Here is a 23,283-nt window from a genome sequence, read left to right as displayed (position 1 = left end):
CACACACACACACACACACACACACACACACACACACAGGCTTCTAAGAGTGTGTGTGAGGAGTAACTGTCAATGGTGAAACTGAGCTCTGGCATCTGCTTTCTCGCCTGGAGCCTACGAGGGAAGAAGGTCATTAATTTGCTATTTAAGGAAGGAGAGGACATTTGGCGTGACAGTTTGCTGCCATTTCCAGCGGAATAAGAAGAAGTTTTCCGAATGTAATTCATAGATATAGCTCGCCGTTACTGAGAGACCCAAGACACCCAAGAGAGCGCATACCTCCACCAATGCCGAGCAGTCCTCTTGATTATTCCAGTAACATTGAGGTCATTCCCAGCGTATGAAACAATGGATATGTGTGTGTGATCCATTTCCAGTCATGTCAGCCTCTCTGCACTGCCAGCAGGTTGCAGTGTGACTGTGGAGAGACGGGAAAATGGGAAGTGAAGTTAAAATAACATTCAGTTTCCCTTTATTATGCAACAACAAAACAGTTCAAACTCCTCTAAATCCTGTGACCTCATAATAACAATCAGACTGAACAAAATTTAGACAATAGAGGTAAGAAGTAGATGTCAATGTAATCCCCTGCTGGTGTGAAGATGAATAACATGTCTGAATTTAATGCAGAATCCTATAGGGTGAAAGAATAAACAGCTGCATGAGATCTGAAGGAGCTCTTTACATCAAAGCGAATGCAACATGAATAATCTGTGCACTGGGGACACTGTAGGCCTCAATTTACGAGAAAGCAATGCAAGTGATGTTCATATGATTGTAGCATTACTCATTGGGTGGGCGGGATAGAAATCTAGCATATAGAAATATTAACCTCCTTTGTGTCCGAGGCCCAGAGGTGCACTTCTAAGAGCTCAACCAGCCTGAGGTTTGTCCCCTAATTACATTCTGGTCTGGATGGAGACAAACAACGGTAATAAAGAGGATATTTATCTGGGTCAGTCTCTGTAAGTGTTAAAGATGTGTCACAGCTCCGTCCTAATGAAGCATCTCGCCTACACATTAGTGGTTCTTGCCCTCGTTGTTACTCTACGGCAAGTCCATAAATGTGTCTCCTGTTTTATGTCTATCAGCTACACATCCTGGTCCGCATCCAAACCAAACTGAGGCCATTGATGGTGGGATATTAGCTTTAAAGAAATTGACAGAATGGTCAAGAAATCATGTTAGCACCGTCTTTGATCTTCCCCGTGAATCCTCACTGAGCCAGGCCGCCTTCCACCAAGTTTCCCTATAAGTCGTTTAATAACCTTTTCAGTAATCCAGCTGGCCTAACCTCTCTGGTGAATGTGATTATTAAAGCCGTGAAATGTACAGAAGACAAATGTCAGATCAGATTACTGCGTGGGCGGAGAGAGGAGGCATCATCGCGTACTTTCCTTGACTGTAACTTTCTTCCATTATCCCCTGCAGTGTTCCTCTCTCCCTCCCTTCCTTCCTGCACTCTGGACTACATGCTGGGTCCTGCCTCTGCTTTTGTCTCCACGCTGGATCAGCGCTGGCGTGGCCTGGATCTTCCCAGGAAAGGGCTTTCGGTGAGTCACAGCCCGGGGACTTCAGTGCTGTGAGCTCACGCTGGCTCCTGGGCAAGGGGAGCGGATTCCTACAGTTCTACACCTTCGAATGTCGTCAGATGTCGTCATGGCTGCATCACCAACAGGGGATGAAGGTGGATCAAGGCCAGATTTGACATTTGGGACATTGTGTGACCCATAGAGGTCAGAAACACAGCAATGCTCCCCCACCAGATCAGCTTTAAGATAGATTTAGTCTCTACAGGGGAAACATTTACATTCCCACATTTCTCTTTTCATTTAAGGCTCGATTTTGAAGTTCTGCAAGAGTTAAATGAGCAGCAAATGGTCCACTTCCAAGCTGCAAATCCGGTATTCCCCAGTTCGCAACAGATAATAATAACAACAGGGGATTAACAGCGAAGTGTGTGTGTGTGCGTGTGTGCGTAAGAGGCGTGGCCTGATGACGTCGTGTGTTTGCGGTGTCGTGAATGTTGAATGCAGAAGGAGCAGCTGAGGATGGAGCGCAGAGAGAGAAGCGCCGCCAGTCTGACTGCACCTCCGAGTCTCCGCTCCTCACACCGGGATCTCCTCCTCTGATTCTCCCCTCATCTCACCCCCGCGTCCCTCATCCTCCTCATCCTCCTCCTCCTCCTCATCGAGACACAATCCTCACTTCACCCGTCTGTCTGTCAGCCCAGCACCGGCTCCGTCCGTCTGTCAGTGACGGGGGGATAACGGGGGGACATCCAGTGTAAATCCGCTCACAAAACAACGCAGAATCTCCGCGGGGTTTGAGCCGAACGCACCTTCAGCATGGAGGAAGACAATCACGGTAAGAATCTGTTTTTTTCCTGCCTCCCCCCCTCCTCACATATCGGCTCCCTGTGCCCGGGCTGCGTGCACGGATGGACGGCGTGGATCTGAGTCAGGGGGGCGCACACATGAATGGAGGTCTCGCCGTATTAGAACCAGATTCTAAATTGGGTTCTGGTTTAACGATTTACCAGCAAACTAAACAAATCCATTTTTGGACGAAATACAGATGCTTCTCTGTTCTTTAAGCGAAGTCTTGATGAAGAACAAACACAAACGCATCACATTTGATCCCGGGCTGCATATTTACCCGTGTTTTATCTTTCTGATGCCTTGCTCAGAGGCTTTGAAGTTTGTTTGCTCGTGCTCTCTCGCAGTCTTGTCGCCTTGTTGGACGCCAATAAACGCGCAGAAACTGATAAGATAAGTAACCAGCCGCCGTCCATATGAAGGGTTTCCATGCAGGATGTGGACAATATAACACACACCAGTCCCTGTGCGGTGATATAGTAGAAGGCGGTTTGATTCCCACGGGAGATCAACATACTATTATGATCACTGTAAACTCAGGTTTGTGTCTTAATGTGGAACACTGCAGTAATATGAGACAACAATCACATTAAAGTCGCTACAAGTGAGAAATGGAACACCTCAAAGTACTCTAGCAGGTCTGAGGAGGTGAAATGTCTCAATGTCATGAGGTCATCATAAACAAATAGTCTAGGTAGGAGGTATGAAATAATAACAGAGGAAGAGAAGGTCACTATGACGACCCTGCAGAGAGTTTCTTATGAAGAGTTGAAGAAATGGAACCTGCAGCTGCACACACACACACACACACACACACACACAGAGAAGATAATCTCAACCGTCCTGTAGGCTGCGGGGCCTCAAAGGCAGCACAGTGTCAACAAATGGCTGTAGTCTGATAACAGTTTGTCAGTTAAAGTGTGTGAGCTGGGCAGGACCCACAGATCTGAACCTAAGCTGAACAGTCTGAAACGGGGGGATTCTTAACGTGAATAGAACGTGGAGGTGGCTATAACACAGAGTGACATTTGGTGGAGTCTCCTTAAGGAGGCATAATGGCTTTATGGACGTCGTATTCCTGCGTGTGTCTTTACTCTGCAGTCTATAAAGTGACTCTGAACGCCTCCAGCACCTGATTCCTCTCCTAATATGTCACCACATGAAGCTCCACTCTGGTCCATCTCAGGGAGTGCAAACCTCCACCAAGGCTGATTTAAACATGCATGTCTAGTGATGGTTGCATATTTGTAGTCCAGCTAGTCACTGGGCTACGCCTGGACAGGACACACACAGCTTCTGTCTGACACTGATGCATGATAGAGGGTGTCTGCTACCATCTAGTGGTAACTCAGTGTTACTACGGGCCAAGCAGTCTGGATGGTTGTCTATGGCCTAAAGACAATGTTTAAAAACCGTTGTATCCTGATCCTGATCCTCCCACACTCCACCTCCACTAAAGTCCATTGAAAACCTTATCGTGCTAGCACACACAACCACACACACACACACAAACCGAAGCAAAAACATAAACTTCAAGGCTAAAAAAGGCAGGAGGTCCATGTAATACACTCACTCAAAATCTTTCTAACCGTGCCGGAGCAGCACCAGAACATTTGGACTCCTGTCTCCATCTTCTGTCAAACTCCTGTGATCAGTAATGTTTTGGTTGTTGCATGAATAAGAGATGAACCCATGAAGGACTCATTAGTGGAGTGATGGATGCAGTTCACCAGGATCTGAACATCCTGTTGGTGTTTGGTTTGTCAGGTGTGTTTAGGGTGAGAAGAGTGTGTATTAAAGCTGTGCTGCTGTCAGGTAGCCGCTCACAGTCGCTCATTCTAATGTGCAGAGGTCAGGCAGTCGCACGGATGAACGCTGGTCACTGAATCACGAGACAGGATGTCAGCGAGCACGGAGGAACGCTGACCGTGTCCAAAGTGGAGCGATAAAACAAGAAGGACAGGGGGCATGAATAATTAAAATAACTTACCATAACTGTTCAAGAAATTAAGATCTCTCTCTCACTCTCCCTCTCTCCCTCCCTCCCTCCCTCCCTCCCTCTCCCTCTCTCTGTCACATCTCTTAACATTGTTCTCATGAACTCTCAACACGTCACATCACACACTCTAAATTTGTCCCCGGCAGCCACTTACAGCAACAGTTGTCAAAGTTACACCTTCATCACGACACGCTGATAACCCAGAGCAGCCTAATGTGTGTGTGTGTATGTGTGTGTGTTCCTATGAAATCATCTTTTCTCTCTCGTCTATGACCATGAAATCAAGCAAATCCCTTCGTATTTAAGTCAAATCCCTCCGATCCACTCCTCTAACATGCATACACATCAAACGACAGAAGAATCTTTATGTCGGGGGGGTAAAGATGCATGTGTGTGTGTTTGTAATGGAATCGCCTCTTAATCAGACGACATTAAAGCCATTTAGTGCTCCGGAGTGCTTTGTTGCACGCTAACACACCCGTCTGTGCATCAGACTGTGTGTTGTCTCGTCTGATTTGTTCTGGAGGCACAGAAAGCTCAAACAGATGTCGTGATAATATTGCGGGATTAGACGAGCGAGTATATAAACATTTAATCCACCTCTCATGGAAATGAAACTGTTCTCCAAATCTGGGGCGCTGCAGTCGTTTGATTCTGATGCCAAAGTTTCTGATTCACAATCGATTTTCTGGAATTTCTCAGTGGGCTGCGTCGAGCTGGAGCGAGTATGGAAGCGGTGTAGATGTAGATTCTGATCCGGAGTAACGTCCCGTAACGCATCAGCCCACGATTGTTCTCTACGCCGCCGCCACCCAACCATAAACCACGCCGCTCTGCCTTATTTGCGGGGACTCTGCATTCATTAGTGCCATGTTTACGGCGTGGCCTAATCAGAGTTGGCGCTTCTCTGCTCCTTTTCTACGCCCGGCGGAGCAAACGGGGGCCCGGCCCTCCCAAATGTGCGTAAATCCGCAACGGGCTCGGCTCCAGCGTGTTTCTTTATTACTCACGGGTCTATTTTTATATCGTCGCCATCGTATAGCTGGATGGAGAAGTGGAAAGAACACAGAAGCAGAAATTGGCGGAGAGCAGCGGCGGCGGGCTGAACGGCTGGATGGGAGCCACGGATTTCAACACTTGGCCTCTTCTTCTCTGCTTTACACCGCCGTGTTGCTTTAGTGGAGGTGTAGGATTAACGTACAGACTATAAATGGGGGGTTAGAAGTGTTCAAATGTCGAATTTAACAGAGCTCACCTCCTCTGAATAGCCTGCAAATGAAGTGTTGGCGAGTTCCTGAGTAACACACACAGTATGTCTGGTGCAGATGTTGAAACATGTGGACGGAGGGTTGTGTTAGTGTGGTTTGTGTGAGATTTACACATTCTCTTGGTCTTACTCGCCGCCGTGTCAATCAGCTCTCCTCTCTGTGTCTGACCGTGGGAAAAGCAGAATGGGAGGAATGGAAAAGCCCTTTTCCTTCGATTCTTCACACTGAATGTGTGTGTGTGTGTGCCGAAATAACAAACAGGCCACTTATCTGCCTGCATTACCACTGTTTTGTCTGCGTGGGCCTGCTAATGGTGCACATATGACAGTGTGTGTTTGTGCAGAGCCACTGGAAGACGCACACTAATCGTTTTTCGCTGCAGTGGAATATGAAAGTACGGAAAACTCAGAGCACCATAATCACGTTGGCTCTGGAGTCTGTAGTGGCGTTCTCTGAGTAACGTTAGTTTGTGAGGAAGGGGGAAGTTGTCGAGTGGGGGGGGGGGGCCCGTCTTTGTTGTGGTTGCAGGGCGAGTGTGTGGGAGGACGCGAGGTGGTCGGTGGGGCCGAGACGTGGGTGCATCCTGGGAGGTGGGGTGCTCAGGTGGCGGCGAGGAGCTCAAAGATCTGCCTCTCGCCTGTTAGAGAGAGAGTCAGTTTGGATCTGACCTGACTCGGGTCTCGAGCCTCCATGGCTTCTTGTTGTCATGGAGAGGGTTTGTTGTTTTCACCTGAGCTGCCCTGCTGGACACATTAATACAGAGGTGAACCTCAATCATATTAGAGGATTGAAAATGAGGGAAAACAGCAAAAAAGGCATAAAATGTCTCCGTAAGACTTAAAAAAAAGAACATTTCCTGCCTGGGAAAAGAATTTGATCTTTGTTTAAAAGAATGTTGACTGAATTCACCACTTTCACATTTTCTGCAGCCTGAAACAAATTTCTGCCATAGTCCACATCCTGATCCAAGATGTGTGTGTGTCTGTGTGTGTGTGTGTGTGTGTGAGTGACACCGAAAAAATGTCCCTTTCCCTTTGGAATCTGCTGTGTCGATCCGGGCCGTCTGTGTTATTGTTCAAAAGGGAGAACTGGAAAGAACAGAGTACGTGTCGGCTGCCAGGGATTAAGGGTGTTTAGGTGCAACATTAGACAAAATTACACCGCATGCTGAAAGACAAACACACACACACACACACACACACACAGACACACACATACACACACACACACAGAGCCTTGTTGGGGTGTGTGTGGGGGGCGGTTGTGATTGTGAGTTTGTATTAAGTGTTGAGAGTAGCGAGGAAGACTACATATGGACCTGATTAGGAAGGAGGCTGGAGAGGCTTTACGACGTGTTCCCGTCACCATGGCAGTGTGTGTGTGTGTGTGTAAGTGTGTATTGTGCGCGACAACTGTAGGTGCTGGTCAGTGCTGCAACATGTTTCTTGCCGGTGCAAACAGAATGATTGCTGGGAGCCTGAGGAGGGGGAGAGAAGCTGTTAAAGAGCCAGACGGCGAGCAGATGGGAGACAATGGGGACGGCAAATGAAATGAGCAGGAGACAGCGAGGGCAGAGACGCAGCACTGCACTCTGAGTGATCCACCTCTAATTTCATTGGTAAGGGGAGAAACACAAAGCAGAGGGTGGAGGGGGGGGGGGTGTGTGTTTGGGCAGGATGGAGGGTGAGATGTGTGTTTCTTGGCTCCCCTGCACGGATAGAAACAGAGAACGCCCCGACTCATTCTCACCTCAGTAAAAGTCCCGGGGACGCCTTCATTTGGTCCGCAGTACTTTTATGACCAAGTGTGTATCCTCCTCTCTCCTCTCTCCTCTCTCCTCTCTCTCTCCTCTGGCTCGAGGACAGAGCTTCTCTCAAAAAACGTCTTTGATGGCGTCGGCGAGCCGGGGCGCCGTGGGACAGCCTGGGATTTGACGCCTATCTGTAAGGAAACGCAGCACTCAAAGCCAACACCAAGAGACACCGTGGGCGGATTCCTCTGCCTGTTGTTGTGATCCAAACTCCCTAAATCGCTGTTTTTCCAGGCAGCTGCCCAGCCATCACACACACACACACACACACACACACGCACACACACACACATCCTGAAGATCCACACAAACTGAATATCCAGCAGTGTGAGCACCTTTACGTACAGAAACAATACGCCTCATTCAGCAGCGTCGACTCCTCTTACTCTCATTTCGTCCCACTGGTGTCAGAATGAATCATGGGTAAATCAGGCGAGGAGAACGGGACGTTAGGAGAAGAAGTGAGTGGAGAGAAGTGAAAGTAAACAAGTATGCAAGTCAGAATATTCACTGTGACGCATGTGTGAGTGATGATAAGACCCGCAGAGAGCTCCAGAAATACTGTGTGATGGTGAAACTGAAGGGATTCACACAACAACAGCTTCATCTGCAACGCAATTAAGAAGTACAGCTGTCAGATTTGTGCAGCCAGGGGTAAAAAGTATAATATTTGTCTTTAGATTAGCTCAGAATCTGCACTTGTTTTGACGTGGTACAGCTTTTGTACACATCCCAGCTGTGTGTGAGGTTATGGAGGGTAAACATGATGTGAACATGCAGAGTATTGCAGTTAGCGATGAGGTCGTCATCCAGAAGAAACAGCCTCCATCTTTGATTCTCAGATTTATAGGATCGGAGCTACGCCGCCTCACACGCTCACTGGCCAAAGATGGAGTGTTGACAGAGCTGATCGCAAGCAGATGTGAGATATGAGGAGTTTGTTGTGTGTGTGTGTGTGTATAGACCACCTCCTATGCAACCACACACACACACACACAGCAGGAGGTCTCCCCCCTTAAAAGTGCAGATTAACCAGAACAATCAAGTGTGTGGAGACCCAAGTTCAACCCACAGGCTCCACAAATCTCTCTCTCTCTCTACACTCACATACTATAATGTTTGACCTTTCACCCTTTGCCTAACACTGTCACAACCTCCTACTCAGAACTCCTGCTTCAGATACAAAGCTGTGACTGTCACCGTTCTATCCATCAGCACAGAGACAAAGTAGGTCAGCGGGAACGTGTGTGTGTGTGTGTGCTGTGATACATCAGACTTCCGCTGTAACAGACCGGAAAGGCAAACGTGTGTGGGATTGGTGCCAGCTGGGCCTGACGTGTTTGCGCTCATGTGCAGATCTATCCATGTGTGTGTGTGTGTGTGTGTGTGACCCTGGACTGGTGGTGGCTCTTACAGCTCTACAGATCTTTGGTTTGAAGCATCAATCGTTGGCTCAAACGCCCGTAGAGCCTCTGGTGTCAGTGGGCGACCGTGACAGTTGTTAGTTTTGGGGTTTGAGCTTGAGATTTGGTCTTTAAAGGAGATTCAGAGGGATTTGTTTCTCAGGGGTGGGGAGTAACCGGAGCCTGTTGTTCTGTGGTCCACATGTTGGGAGTGTAAAGCCTTTCAGAGAGATGTGTTGTGTGTACTCTGCATGTAATCGCAGCTATAGAGCAACAAACCGGCCGTCTATCTGATCTCAGCCGCCCAAGGTCGAGTCTTTACGCTGGTGACGCAATGACAAACGACATCATTGATTTGATGAGAGAGATGGTAATTGAAGCGCTGGGCTGTGTTTGTCTTACGCTAACACGATTGGGAGCGAGCCCCCCCCTGTGCCGGCTCACTGTAAAGACCCTGGACATCATTTCCCAGATGAGTCACAGAAGGTCGCAGAGGGAAGTGTGTTAATAATGTAATTGAAGGACCACCCTGGATGGAAGTAAGGCCCCCTTCCCCCCGCTAAAAAGATAAGAACTGGAGTGGGAGAGGGTCTTAGTTGTAATATTACAGCCCCCCCGTCACCCAGATTCCCAGTAGATTCAGTAAGAGGGGCTGCTTTTGGAGGGGAATGGTCAGGAAGTTTCTTATCAACAGGAGCGCTCGCTACTTTTCATTACATTTGAAATGAATCAAGATTCTAATCAGGCTCATTAAGGTAGAGAGCTGATGTCTCCATTAGCTAATGCATCGCCCCGGGCCGGTGAGGGAAACATGGAGCTGTGTGTGTGTGTGTGTGTGTGTGTGTGTGTGTGTGTGTGTGTGTGTGTGTGTGTGTGTGTGTGTGTGTGTGTTTGTGCATCATCGCCCTCTGGGAAACATGAAGAAGAATCTCAATGTTTCTCTTTGTAACTGGAGGCAAATTTTTCAGTAGGACTGAATAATGAGACGTCTTCATTTAGAGAATTCCTAAATCGGCATCAAAGTCAAAGCAGTGACGGAGGAAGCAACGACCCTGAAGGGGGGGAGGTATTGATTTGTACCTCATTTACATTTAGGGGTCAATTTGGAAAATGAGGCAATGCTTTAATGTGAATCAACGACAGACTACAGACGACACACGTGTGCCTGCTTTCAGGTCTGAATACAGGCAGGAAACAATCTAATGCACATAACATCATGATGAAAACATGTTCAGGGAGTAAAGGACCAATAAAAACAAAGCTTTCAGGGCTCCATTCAACATATACGTCCTACTATGTGACTCTATAGAAACATCAAACAGCCTCATGTGTCCCAGTAAAGTCACTTTGTCTAATTTAACAAGCAGAATAACAACAAAGCTCTGTCTAATGTGACTCTAAAGAGCTGTACACAGACAGCCTCACAGGCAGCGTTCACAGATCTGCCATGTAGCCGCAGGTTCGTCGCACTAATTTACATCTTAATATTTACGCTACATGTCATATTCAAACCCATCTGATCCCTGACCTGCCTCTCTCTCTCTCTGTTTACCTGAACCTCAGCGTGCCCACAGGATTGCATAACTGCTTCAAGTAGGCCTTTGTGTCGTCCTTAACGTTTACGCGGTGTCCCTGAACTCCTTTTTCACGAGCCGTCAAGTGAAACGTTTCGCCTTGAGCTCGGCGACCTCGTTTGGGCCTGGGATTGTTCCGCACTCACGCCTACGTGGAAACGAGCGGGGAGCGTTTTGTAGCAACTTGTTTGCCACCGGGCACGACTCGGCGCCGTATTAGACGTGTCGCCGCATCTGAAGCCGGAGTAATGAGGCGAGATCACAATGGGCTCTCGCCGCACGTGGTCGGGCTCAGGAAGATAGAGGAAAGTGGAATAAAGAAGTGGGACGATGTTGAGGAACAGAATTGTAATAAATGAAGAGTCAGCCTCCTCTCTGCTCTGAGCTGTAAAAACCCTCACAGCCGTGTTAAATGACTAAATTCAGTTTTAATGAAAATTAAACTTAATCTGGATTGGTTTTATTAATAGAATATTCCCCAGAGCCAAATGGAGAAGGAGGGCGGGGGAGGGGGGAAGGGGCAAAACACTTTGAAGTGGAATAATTAAGACCCCTGCGCCTTCTCTCTCTCTTTCTCTCTGCTTAATTAAGACGAACACGCAGGCTCTGGGAACTGGATGTGTTGCTCCAGATAAACAGGGGGAAAGATTCAATGTAGCAGCACTTTAGGCTCTGAAGAGGAGGAATCTGTAACGGGGCTCCTCGCCTGTTTTACTGCAACGTCTCTGTCTCTCTCTCTCTCTCTCTTCCCCTCTTCCACTGTGATCCCTCTTTCTAAAATGGTGTGTTTCTTCCTCGTGTGTCTTAGTTCCCGACGATCTGTCCGTGGAGGAGAGGGACGAGCTCTGCAACATCCGACGCAGGAAGAAGGAGCTGCTGGACGACATTGAGGTGTGTGACACTATGAGACGGCTATGAAACCTCTCATTTGTGATCATATTCTTCTGATCCCCTTTGAGCCTCAGCAGTAGATCCACTTCTTATCAATCTGCCAACCTAACTCTGGCTTCTCTCTTCTATCAGAGGTTGAAGTTCGAGATCGCCGAGGTTATGACGGAGATCGAGCAGCTGACGTGTGTGGGAGAAAGGTAGGCGGAGCCAATACTCTCCTCCCTGCCTGATCCAGGCCGTAGTTAAACACGATCAGAGCCAATTAGTCGACCATGAGCTTTATTGGTCACAGATCAATATTTGGTGAGAGATCTGTGATCTACGTTTCGCCCCTTGTCTGTCGGATGTAAACATCGACCTGCTATACCGCCCATATGCTGCATGATAACAGCTTCATTCTATACAGAGACGACCAGCAGCTGTTTGCTCTATAAAGCCAGTATAAGATCAATCAGCGCCGACGTGTCTGTGTTAAATCAGTTTGTATTCAATGTGAGTGTTTGCAGCTAAGTTAATATTTGCTTTCTTTGTATTCTCATCTGTCACTTTATACCCTACCTGCATCGTACACACACACACACACATATACATTGGCAGACTGTGTATTTTGTCGTGTGTGTGTGTGTGCATATGTGTTTCAGATTAGATTCAGCTGGGAGCAAACTGTACACACAGATGGGTTAAACAGATGTGACGAGGATTAATCAGCGCGGTTGTGACTATAAATAATACATGATGCGTTCAGGTACTTGTAGAGTAAAATCAGGTCAAGACTCCTCATTAAAAGCCTGGTTGTGTGTTTCACAGTAAAACGACCCAGAGAAACAAACAGATCGCCATGGGCAGGAAGAAATTCAACATGGATCCCAAAAAGGTAGAGCCCGGTTTTGTTTATGTCCCCTGTAACTTCCTGCTGTCTTCGTCATAAACCATCACAGCCTCCAGTCCCTTGCCAGCCTTGAAACGATCGGCTTCTTCCCTGCTCTGCTCTGTGCATCCATCCCTGTCATTTTTCAATCATGACGCCCATGATTATGAGAAACGGCGCCGTCACCACGTCTCGTTCTCTCCCCTCTCTCTCTCTCCTCTATCTCTCTCTCTCTCTCGCTCTCTTCACAGGGGATCCAGTTCCTGTTGGAGAACGACCTCCTCCAGCAGACTCCCGAGGACATCGCCCAGTTCCTCTACAAAGGCGAGGGCCTGAACAAGACCGTCATCGGAGACTACTTAGGCGAACGGTAAGGCCATCTATCAGGCCGCGGGAGAAATTGTTTTCCCTGCCGCTCCCTCCGGTCCTCCTTACCAGAGATTTATACTCCCTCTGCGATTAAAGAGGGAAATTATGGGCTGGATTTATTGATTGAAAGTGGGAGGACATGGCTGACCCTCCCTCCCCCCCCACATGAATCTGGGAGGGAGCGTGGGTGTCTTGTCATAATCCACCCAATGCCGACATATAACCGGTAATAAAACCGTCTCCCACTTCCTCACATCTCAGGCCAAAAGTGTCGGAGGAAAGTCGTGCTGCAGCTACATGACAACCGTCTCAGATCGCCGGGAGACGAGTCTGACGGACGGAGAAGCCCGAACGTGTGATTAGATGGTTAAACGCACAGGAGGCACCATATCCAAAATAGGAAAAGGGTTCCGCCAAAACGTCAGTAGCTTGACAGGAGTGCAGTAGCTTTGCTTAAGAATAGCTACTTTAATTCTGGAGTAGCTTGTAGTTGGAAAAGCTACTATTTTAAAGTAGCTTCCCCCGAAATCTAGAGATTCAATCATGAACAGGACCGAATTGGCAAAATCAAACTGGATGAGTGAAACTGAATCAGGGTTATTAAACGATAAAAGCTTGGATTGAATTCTTATTTTTCCTCTCGAACTCTTAAATCTTAAATCCTTAACGCCAAATGTCTGCACCTGATGTTTATGCCTGTAATGTCTCACTCCTGTGTAGAAGCTGATTATGCATCCGTAAACAGATGAGCAATTGTAGTCAGGCAGTCGGGGAAAACAGTGAGATACACACACACACACACACACACACACACACACACACACAAAGACACACACTGAATTATGCAGCGTGTCGGGAGGGGGGGACCCTGGGGACGCCTCTTGTCGGCAGCGGGCCTCACGCATGGAGGCATCATCAAAGAGGCCACCTCCTCAGCGGGAATCACAGTAAATACAGGTTGAGGGGTGAGACTCAGTAATTAGCACTAATTGAGCTTATGCAAGGAGCAGGAACCTATCATTACACACAGCGTGGACAGATAGAGAGGGAGAGGGGGGAGAGGGAGGGCTAGCGGAGAGAGCGAAGGAATGGAGGGGCTAATGGAGGAGGAAGTAAAGATGAATGAGTGAAGGGTGAGAGAGGGACGCGGGCGAGTGGGCGATCGACTCTTAAATTACGATCCCAGACAAAGGAGGCAGCGGCGTCTGAGGTTCCTGTTTTTGTTTTGCAGCCCTTTATTGTTCTCCTATAATGAGGTTTTGTCGCATATGATCCACTGAGAGGTTTCTTTCCCTCTGTTATTACAAACAGATGATGACTACAACCAAGACTCTCTGTTACGAATGTCGCCGTTTGTGCAGCCGTAAACAATCGACAATCGAGTCAAGAATGCAAACGCACTTAGGGAGAAGAACCCTCAAGTCATCGTCCAAAACTAAAAGCAATGCAGCTGTGTTGTCTCTTCCTCCCCACACAAAACACTGAGAGCAAATTCCAAACATTCCACTGGATTGTTCTGCTTCCTGGATAGACGGTAACCATGTGAACAATATACGCTACAAAAGGTTTCCAGGATCGGGAACACGGCCATTGATGTAAAACAAACACGATCAGAGTGACCGCGGCCTGAGAGCAGCCGCCGACTTTAACTCCTCAGTCGCCTCGGCGCTCAAACAATCTGACAAAAGAAGTCTGTGCCGCTTTGGGTTCTGCTGTTTTCCATCTGTTCCCCTCGGGGTGGAGGAACTCTTAGCAGTGGCCAGCTGTTTAAATTGCTTCCAGACTCTTCCTCTCTGCCTGGTGTGTGAATAAAGGCAGAAGTATGACAGGAATGCTGAGGAAAATAAGGATTCCAGGTTGATGAAAAGCATCTACAGAGGAAATATGTCCTCTTCCTCATCGTTCACATTGTGCTCCTCACTATCTTACATCTCCTCCGAGGAGTTTGGATGCCCTCTAGATGATCTGATCGTTCTTTGAGGAGGGAAAAAAGAGAAAAGACTAATACAGGAAATGTCTGTTTTTGTCATTTTCCTCCCTCCAGGGATGACTTCAACCTCAAGGTGCTCCAGGCTTTTGTGGATCTGCACGAGTTTGCAGACCTCAACCTCGTGCAAGCGCTACGGTAAAGCAAGCACACGGCAGAAACTCTGTCCTAATGATGACAGCTCCATCCTGTCCACTCTGACCCTCTAAACAAACACACACACACACCCCCCTCCTGTGATTGTCCCCTGCAGGCAGTTCCTGTGGAGTTTCCGTTTGCCAGGTGAAGCCCAGAAGATCGACCGCATGATGGAGGCGTTTGCGTCGCGGTACTGCAACTGCAACCCGGGAGTCTTCCAGTCCACAGGTCAGAACCTAAACCTCCAACTCCCTCAATGTTCCTAAGGCCCATTGAGGAGTAAACAACTTACAGTAACGACACATTTCAGTTCACAGCAGCAAATGAGTTCAGCGGGTAAACAAGCAGCAACAAACAAGCAACATTCATTATTCAACAAGCGCCAAAGTGGCTCCAGACTGATACATGTGCAAAGACGACAACTACAACAACACACACTAAATTATTCAGGGACTGTAGAGCCACCTGTGTAGGAGATGTGGATGCAGATGTGGACGCACACGGTCCTGAAGGAGCTGAAGATGAAGCTGCTCAGATGTTTAAGCTTGGAAATGAGTGGAGGTCAAACTGCACACACACACACACACACACACACACTCTGACTCTGACCCCATCCACATTCATCCCCACGTGTTCCTCCCTTCAATGGTCTGCTGCACTGTCTGAACATATGCATCCACGTGTGTGTGTGTGTGTGTATGGGTGTGTGAGCGTGTGCAGCGTTGACCACGTGAGTTAGGCAGGCAGACAGTGAGGCCGCGACCAAAGTGTGTCAGAGAGCGACCAGACAGACAAAGAGGATGAATGATTCATTGACAGTCAGCGGCCCGTGTGAGTGTGAATGTTAACGCATGGGACGGAGACTGAAGCGCTCCTTGTCGGTGCTTATAGAGAGGAGTGTGTGTGCTGTGTGTTTCTGTAGCTGTTATTCTGCATCACGTGTGTTAATTTGTGCGTCTCTGTGTCTGTTTGTCGCCCTCAGACACCTGCTATGTGCTGTCGTTCGCCATCATCATGCTGAACACAAGCCTGCACAACCCAAACGTCAGAGACAAGCCCCCTGTGGAGCGCTTCATCTCCATGAACAGAGGCATCAATGAGGGAGGGGACCTGCCAGAGGAGCTTCTGAGGGTGAGACTGTGTGTGTGTGTGTGTGTGTGTGTGTGTGTGTGTGTGTGTGTGTGTGTGTGTGTGTGTGTGTGTGTGTGTGTGTGTGTGTGTGTGTGTGTGTGTGTGTGTGTGTGTGTGTGTGTGTGTGTGTGTGATGATTGATCTGCGTGACTGCACCACCACCGTCCGTAGTTCTTTAGGGTTTGGTTGTTTCCCTCCTCTGCAGAACCTCTATGACAGCATCAAGAACGAGCCCTTCAAGATCCCAGAGGACGATGGGAACGACCTGACGCACACGTTCTTCAACCCCGACAGAGAAGGCTGGCTGCTGAAGCTGGGTATGTGGACGCACGGCCACCAGAGTCACACACACAGCTCCTCACACAGGAGGTCAGAGAGGAGTCAAGGATGGATTCTGTGTGTGCAAATGAACCAGGACGGAAAACTGTCAATGTTCATGTGATGATTTGTGATGTATATGGTTGCTAGGAGATATTTGATACAATTGCAAAGTGTCTATTCCATCCTTGACCTTCATCTCCTCTCCTCTCCCTTCCTCTCCCCTCCTCTCCTCTCCTGCATGTATCCATTGTGTGTAAGCAGCATAGGTCACAGTCTTTTCCTATCTGTTCTAATTTAACTGGCCCGGTTCCTGTGGTAGAGCCTGCCTGCCTGCCTGCCTGCCTGTCTGTCTGTCTGTCTGTCTGTCTGTCTGTCTGTCTGTCTGTCTGTCTGTCTGTCTGTCTGTCTGTCTGGCCCCAGTAATGTCACAGATTACTTCGGTTATCAACTCTGTGAGGCTGCAGTGTAAATGTATACGACCTGGCCTTTGTACATGGAAGCTAAATGATGCTGAGTCAGTGGAAAAAGCCCCGTCTGTCTCTCCTCTCTCATAGTGATTTGTGTCCTCACTGTGTCTCCCAAACCCCACGTCCTCTCTCTCTCTCTCTCTTCCTCTGACCTCTCACCCTTTCACCCTTCTGTTCTTCTGTCTTTTCATTCTGTTCTGTGACTGGCTGTTTCTTCTTATATATTTATATTAGGAGGTAGGTAACACTCCCTCCTCCTCCTCTTCCTCCTCCATCCTCCACTCCATCACAGAGCTCCCTCACAGTGGCATTGGCTGCCATCATCTCCTCAGCGCATCCTGCTTCTAAACCTCGAACGCCACTTCCCCCTCACTGTAGCTGATTGTTAGGAGAGAGCCAGAGGTGATGTGTTATCACGTTCAAACACTTGAGCGAGTGGCAGGTCGGCGATCTCTGTCACTCTGCATGAGTATTGGCTGCGCTTGTGCTGCGGGTGAATGACAACAAGGGCTCGTCTCTGCTGACCTCAGCACAGCAGAAATGTTTGACTTTCACCTCCAAACTTCCCTTTCATTCCTTAAAGGACTGTGTTGCAACTTAAAGAAAGGAAACGTCTCACATGTCCAGACAACGTGGTGGGTCCTTAAAGAGACAGCACCTAGAAACAGACAGTGTGCACAGTAGGGCTGCAACAAGGGAGAGTAGTGGACCAAATGTTGCCAAGACTTCTAAAATAGACTTCTAAATGGAAAATAAGAACATAGAAAACGCTTTTAAACCCATCTGATCTGTCATATGTGTCCCATATCATCGTTAATGCATTTGGTATTCAAAATATGAAAACCTCGTCTTCCAAAAAATCCTCCTCACAGTTGACTTCATGTTATTGTCCCATGAGAGACGAAGCCTTTTGTGTCATACAGCTCCAGTTTGGCTCACGCTCCAATCCCTGCTCGCGCTTTAGTGAATGAGCTGCTTGAATCGATCGCCTGCCTGTCGGTGGTCGCGCGGTGAACTAAAGGGAAGAACCCGACCCCTCCATTTTGTTCCTCTTCTTCAGGCCTCCTCTCCTCTCCATGCAGATCCCCCTCTCTCCCTTCCTCTCCCTCATGCTTTTACCCCAGCGGCTGCCCTTTGCCAAATCATTCCTGGATGCAGTTTTCACACAAATTCTGGCTCCATCATCGAGCTCTCGCATAATGAGGGAACTTTTTTCTGGAATCTAATGAATGAAGCGCTGGCCTGGCCGCTCAGATAGTTTGCTATGACAGGCCTGATGCACTGCTATGAGGCTGTGAAGCTCCATAAGCTCTCATTACACTTCATCACTCCCCAGGACTGAGCCTGCGCTGTGCCTGAATGCATCACCGTCACCCAGCGTCTGCAGCATGTCACAGTGTTCACTTAGAAAACCATCCTCAGAGTGCAGAAGAGGAAGAAAGATGTCGTTTCACATTGGAACTGAATCACCGCTGAGCTCCATTTTCTACCTGGACCCAGCCCTGATTGGCTCACCTAGCAACTTTCCAAATCCGGAAAGTTTGCAGCGTTTAAATGATACAAATCCCTCTAATGTGTCCAATCAACAGGCCGATCTTCATCAAATTAGACAAGCCGACGTTAGCAGCCAATCGGAGGTCATTCCGGTATTAAAACCCTACAATTAATCAAGAAAACAACAATATGAAAGCTCTTAATACCTTAGGAAACATATGGCCAACCACATCCCTGCAGTTAAGTGATGATGACGATGATGATGGCGAACGGCTATGTGCTCTGCCATATGGTCTACTGTAACGTAACTGCGAATTGTAGTTTCTATTTACCACTTAGCATTAAATTAAATAAGATCTAAAAGTAAATATTGCTTGATAATTGATTTCATGTCTGTGTGGTGACGTTCTGCAGCTCCACACAGAGTCAGACATGTTTTTTTAGTTACATACGTTAGTGGCTCATTGTGTCGTCGGCGGTGTTATTTACAGGCGACGCCCTAATCCCAGTAATCTTCATGTATCTGATGATGACAGCAGATGGAAAGGTTGTGGCTCTTATAAGCAGATTTAACTTGTAAAAAGGAAAAATGCAGCTCTTGCAGTTTTCCAAATGAAATCCCCGCTCACTCCGGCTCTCACTGGAAAGAAAAACACAACTTTTACAACGGCTGCATATTTCTTGTTCAACGGAGCTCATTCTGGCAGCTGGTATCGCGTCTAATACATCCTTTATGTTCTTAGGAGACCCACATTAATCAATCTGGAGATTAAGGAGCGATTGCTACTTCGCCAAAGGTTTTAAAGAAGATTCCTCAACCTCCCATCACTTCCAATTTGCCCTACAGCGCCACTCAGTGGGCATTTCACTTCGGCAAACCTGGAAGTCCCATTAATCTCTGTATAAGGAGCGTTCCTATTTTACCCCCAGCAAAAAAAAAACAGGAACTTCCCGACACACTCCGAGCTGGTGTGGTTTATTTATAGAGTATATTTGTACGATGCTATCCATCACACGCCCACCGTATTTTCTTGCAGTTTTAAAAATATGAACTCTTGTTTGAAGCTCGTAAACTCCGCCCCTCCCTCCTGCCTTCACCAGCACAGCCAAATGTGTGTGTCATGTCTGGCATTTCACCTCAAAGTGAACACCGGGCCTAACTGTTTTCACAAGACCCCCGCCCCCCACCCTCCCTCTCGCCTTTCCGGGCCCTTGGGGCATCAATCAGCGGGGATGCGGAGGGCGTGTCGCCTCTCTCCGGGCCCTGATTGACTCTTATAATTCAGAGAGCCCCGTGAGTAGAAGCAGATGTGGCACGTGGAGCTGAGGTTCTGCTGCAGGCTCGGCTGTCTGCCTCCAAATACCAACGCCGTCATCCTCACGCCCGTCCATCACCCGCGCCCTTGTTTAAAGTACAACATTGTGTTTCTGTCCGCAGGCGGCCGGGTGAAGACGTGGAAGAGGAGGTGGTTCATCCTGACCGACAACTGCCTCTATTACTTTGAATACACAACGGTGAGTAAAGTAGTTTTACAACAGCGGCCCTGATACTTGACTGTAGACACACACACACACACACACACACACACACACACACAGGAGTCTTTGCCTTCCAGCTCTCCTCTTTCACAGCTGCAGCTGGTTTGACCTAAGCGAACCCTGACCAGGCCGTTAACACAAGGCAGTCTGCAGCTCACATCTGGACACAAGCCAGACACACGCTAACATACAGAATCACACCGCAGACGTATGTGTGTGTCGCAATCAAAGAGACACACGTGCATATATAAAAACACACACACACACACACGTCCTACACATTGCCAGCTGTGAGCAGCCGTCCTCGGGCAAATCCTCCCTCTGCTCATTAGGAAGAAGATGACAGGCAGGACAAGGGGCTCAAAGTCCCACTGTGAACACACACACACACACACCTCACGTTAGGGCCCCGTAGAGAAACATTCTGGAGAATAGTGGGTGTAGAGTTACAACTCCTCCGGGTGCTGCCTCCTACATGACCAGAGTGAACAAAAACCGCCTGTTGCCTTTAATCGCCATCTTGTTAATAGAATAGAGAATAAAAAGACTCTGTTATACAATAACACAAAACACTAAGGAAAGACTGTTTTGCATTTCCTGTAGGCAATAAATGTGTGTGTGTGTGTGTTTCTCCAGGATAAGGAGCCACGTGGGATCATTCCTCTGGAGAACCTGAGCATCAGAGAGGTGGACGAGCCCAGAAAGCCGGTGAGAAGCACGATGATCGCATCTCATTCAATCCTCACATCATCATGGCCCTGAATGCAGATTCATGTTTTTCATTCTTATTGTTCCGTCCCAGAACTGCTTTGAGCTCTACAACCCCAACCACAAAGGTCAGGTGATCAAAGCCTGCAAGACGGAGGCGGATGGGCGGGTCGTCGAGGGCAACCACGTAGTGTACAGGATATCAGCGCCCACGCCGGAGGAGAAGGAGGAGTGGATCAAATCCATCAAGTAAGAGGCGGCCGTGTTCCTGTGGATCCATTTACACTGAGAGGGCACTTAGCCAACGCCTGGCTGCTCCCATGTGGGACTTTCTCATGTCTGACCTTGACTATGAGCACACACACACACACACTCAGTAACACATTCATACACACACAGGAGGATAGGCATACACACTTGTGACTAAAAGTGACTCTGCTTCTCACACTGCCATGCCGATAACACTCCGAGGTGATTTGGCCTCCCTGCTGGATACACACACACACACACACACACACACACACACACAGACACACACACACAGACACTTCCCTTAGATTAGGGTCAGCGAGCAACACACACACACATTCTCCCACATGGCGGAGGAGCTGCTTCCTGTTCTACTTCTTTATGACGCGGCCTCGGATCCAAACGCCTCCAGGAGAAACGAGGTGCTGCGGTAAATTGGAGCCGGCACGTAATTGATCAGCCGGCTTCTTATTGTCCTTTCAGCTGAGCCTCCCTGTCCAATAAGATCAATATCAGAGCAGAAAATCATATTAGGCTCTCCTCCCATGCTCTAATGATAGAGGAAACCCATTTAGCATCGACACACGCGTGTTTCCATTCAATGAGACAGAAGGGATTTACTCTCAAGCTCAAACAAGAATTCACACTAAGTTGCTGGAAATCTGGTTTGAGTCGGGCAGCGTCGTGCGGAGTTATGTGATGGGGAAAGTGCTCAGTGTTCTGTGTGTGGGAAGTGCAGAGTGAGATGTCGTTGGTTTAAGGGAAAGGGAGCTCTTAAGTCTGTTTTAAACCCTGCTGAGTGTGTGAGGAGGACGGAGGAACACTTCTCCTGAATAGTGCTTCCTCTCTCCCACACCCACACACTCTCTCTCTCTACACTCAGCTGCTGAGGTGGCAGACTGTCCTGTGGTCAGTGTATTTAGACTCTCTCTCTCACACACACACACAGACAGACACACACACAATCACACGCAGGCAGGCTCGCCACACACACACACACACACAGATTATCTGCATGATCCCACCTGACTCATCTGCAGAGGTGGCACTTGGTTTTGTGGTAACTATCCATTGCACTCACACACACACACAGAGTTATTTCAGCATGCACAGCTCTTGCTGGGAATGCGGGAGATTACTCAGCCTTATTCCCATCTTCAGTGACGAAGCAGTGTTGTCATCTCCAAGCAACAAACAAGGTGGAGCCCAACACAAATCTGCTGCCTAAGACAACAAATCTGCTGTAAAAACGCGTCTCAGTGCTGTGGGTTTTTTGTTCACTCAAGGCCCAGTTACTCTCACACACACCTCAGGGTCGACTGTGCTTGTAATCAATGAATCAATAACACCAGAAAGCATCAATCATAGCTGCACTGCACGGTTTGATCTGATGGCGTTGTCCTCCATTAAAGCTTCTCGTGTCTTGACCTAGTTCAGATGAAGTCAAGCCAGTAAATGAGTTAGACTGAAAGCTCCTAGGTAACTACAGAATAATATGAAATATTGTTGCTGTTTTTATAACCAGAAACGTGTAAAACAATCTTTAAAGTGACATCACCACATTTCCCTCTGCAGTGTATTCCAAAACAATTACAGTATGATTTCAAAATGACACTGTTTCTTTATTTGGAAACAAAGATCTCACACCGGTTTGTGTGTCTGAGTAATGTTTGCACAAAACGACAAATGACTAGTTTTGTTACAAATCATAGAATCACGGAAAATAGTCTTTGCTCAAGTCTGATGTCCAGGGGAAATGATCTATTCTATCATCTGGCTCAGGGCAAAATGAGGGGTGGGAAAAAGAACCGTGTGTTTTAGCGTTAACTTTAGGACGAGCCAGAATGGAAAGTGGTCAATCATTGATCTTTCCCTTCCTGTCCTCTTCTCCCGCAGAGCCAGCATCAGCAGAGATCCTTTCTACGACATGCTGGCCACCAGGAAGAGAAGGATAGCCAATAAGAAATGATGACCGCCACCATTAACCTGCATCAACACTATTGCTGTCAGCAGCAGAGTCCTTGCCTGTGTTATTGGGGTCACGGAGGCCTCCCACCACCCAGAGACACAGAGACACGGGCCGGAGCGTTTTAAAGATTGGACTGGAGCGGATAATGTGCTGACTGGTTCTCACCTTCTGTGTCTGTGTGATGTTAAGAATTTATTTAAAGACGTTGGGTTCTGATGGGCCGTGTGGGTTGAGGAGTTACGAGGAGTTTCGACTTCAACACCAAAACAAAAGAGAGAAAGAGAAAGAAAGAAGCCTTGGCTGGAATCCTGGGGAGTCCCTGCGCCACCACTGCCATCTGCTGGACACATGAGGAACTTAATCTACTCAAGCAGACTCGGAGGCATTTCCTCATGTGGAAAGTCCAACTACAATGACCTTGAACAAGCTGCCGACACCCACTGTGTAGTTTTGTACCATCGTTTCACTACACAAAGCCTCGACCTTACAAATCAGCTGGTCTGATTGATAACCCCAAAACGAGCGTAGAGCTGAATATGCAAACTCACCGATTTAATGTAGATAACAGACTTAGTTACACCCTGGAAGCAAAGGAAATGATCTCCATCAGAGGCTGAGGCAGTTATAATAATGCGTTCTAAATGGATTGTGTTTTCTGTATTGAAGATCCACCTCTTACTTGTTTCTTTTCGTATTTATTATCATGATTTGCTGAACAAA

General features: G+C 47.9%; 1 protein-coding gene across 1 annotated transcript; it reads left to right on the top strand.

The window, feature by feature from the left end:
• Window positions 1-2,024: 2,024 nt before the first annotated feature.
• Window positions 2,025-23,270, top strand: cyth3a (cytohesin 3a). Its single transcript, XM_076151871.1, has 13 exons — window positions 2,025-2,367; window positions 11,241-11,323; window positions 11,456-11,520; window positions 12,131-12,197; window positions 12,443-12,561; window positions 14,605-14,685; window positions 14,801-14,913; window positions 15,668-15,816; window positions 16,022-16,133; window positions 19,537-19,613; window positions 20,274-20,345; window positions 20,440-20,594; window positions 22,491-23,270. Exons 1-13 carry the CDS (start codon window positions 2,349-2,351, stop codon window positions 22,561-22,563), a joined length of 1,185 nt encoding a protein of 394 aa, XP_076007986.1. The 5' UTR covers window positions 2,025-2,348; the 3' UTR covers window positions 22,564-23,270.
• Window positions 23,271-23,283: the final 13 nt, after the last annotated feature.

Source organism: Genypterus blacodes, unplaced genomic scaffold (assembly GCF_046128005.1).
Source record: "Genypterus blacodes isolate CSIRO-AG114 ecotype Tasmania unplaced genomic scaffold, CSIRO-AGI_Gbla_v1 ptg000055l_1, whole genome shotgun sequence".
Classification (NCBI taxonomy): Eukaryota; Metazoa; Chordata; class Actinopteri; order Ophidiiformes; family Ophidiidae; genus Genypterus; species Genypterus blacodes.
Note: the sequence above shows the minus strand (reverse complement) of the source record. Positions and strands in the feature narration are given on the sequence as shown.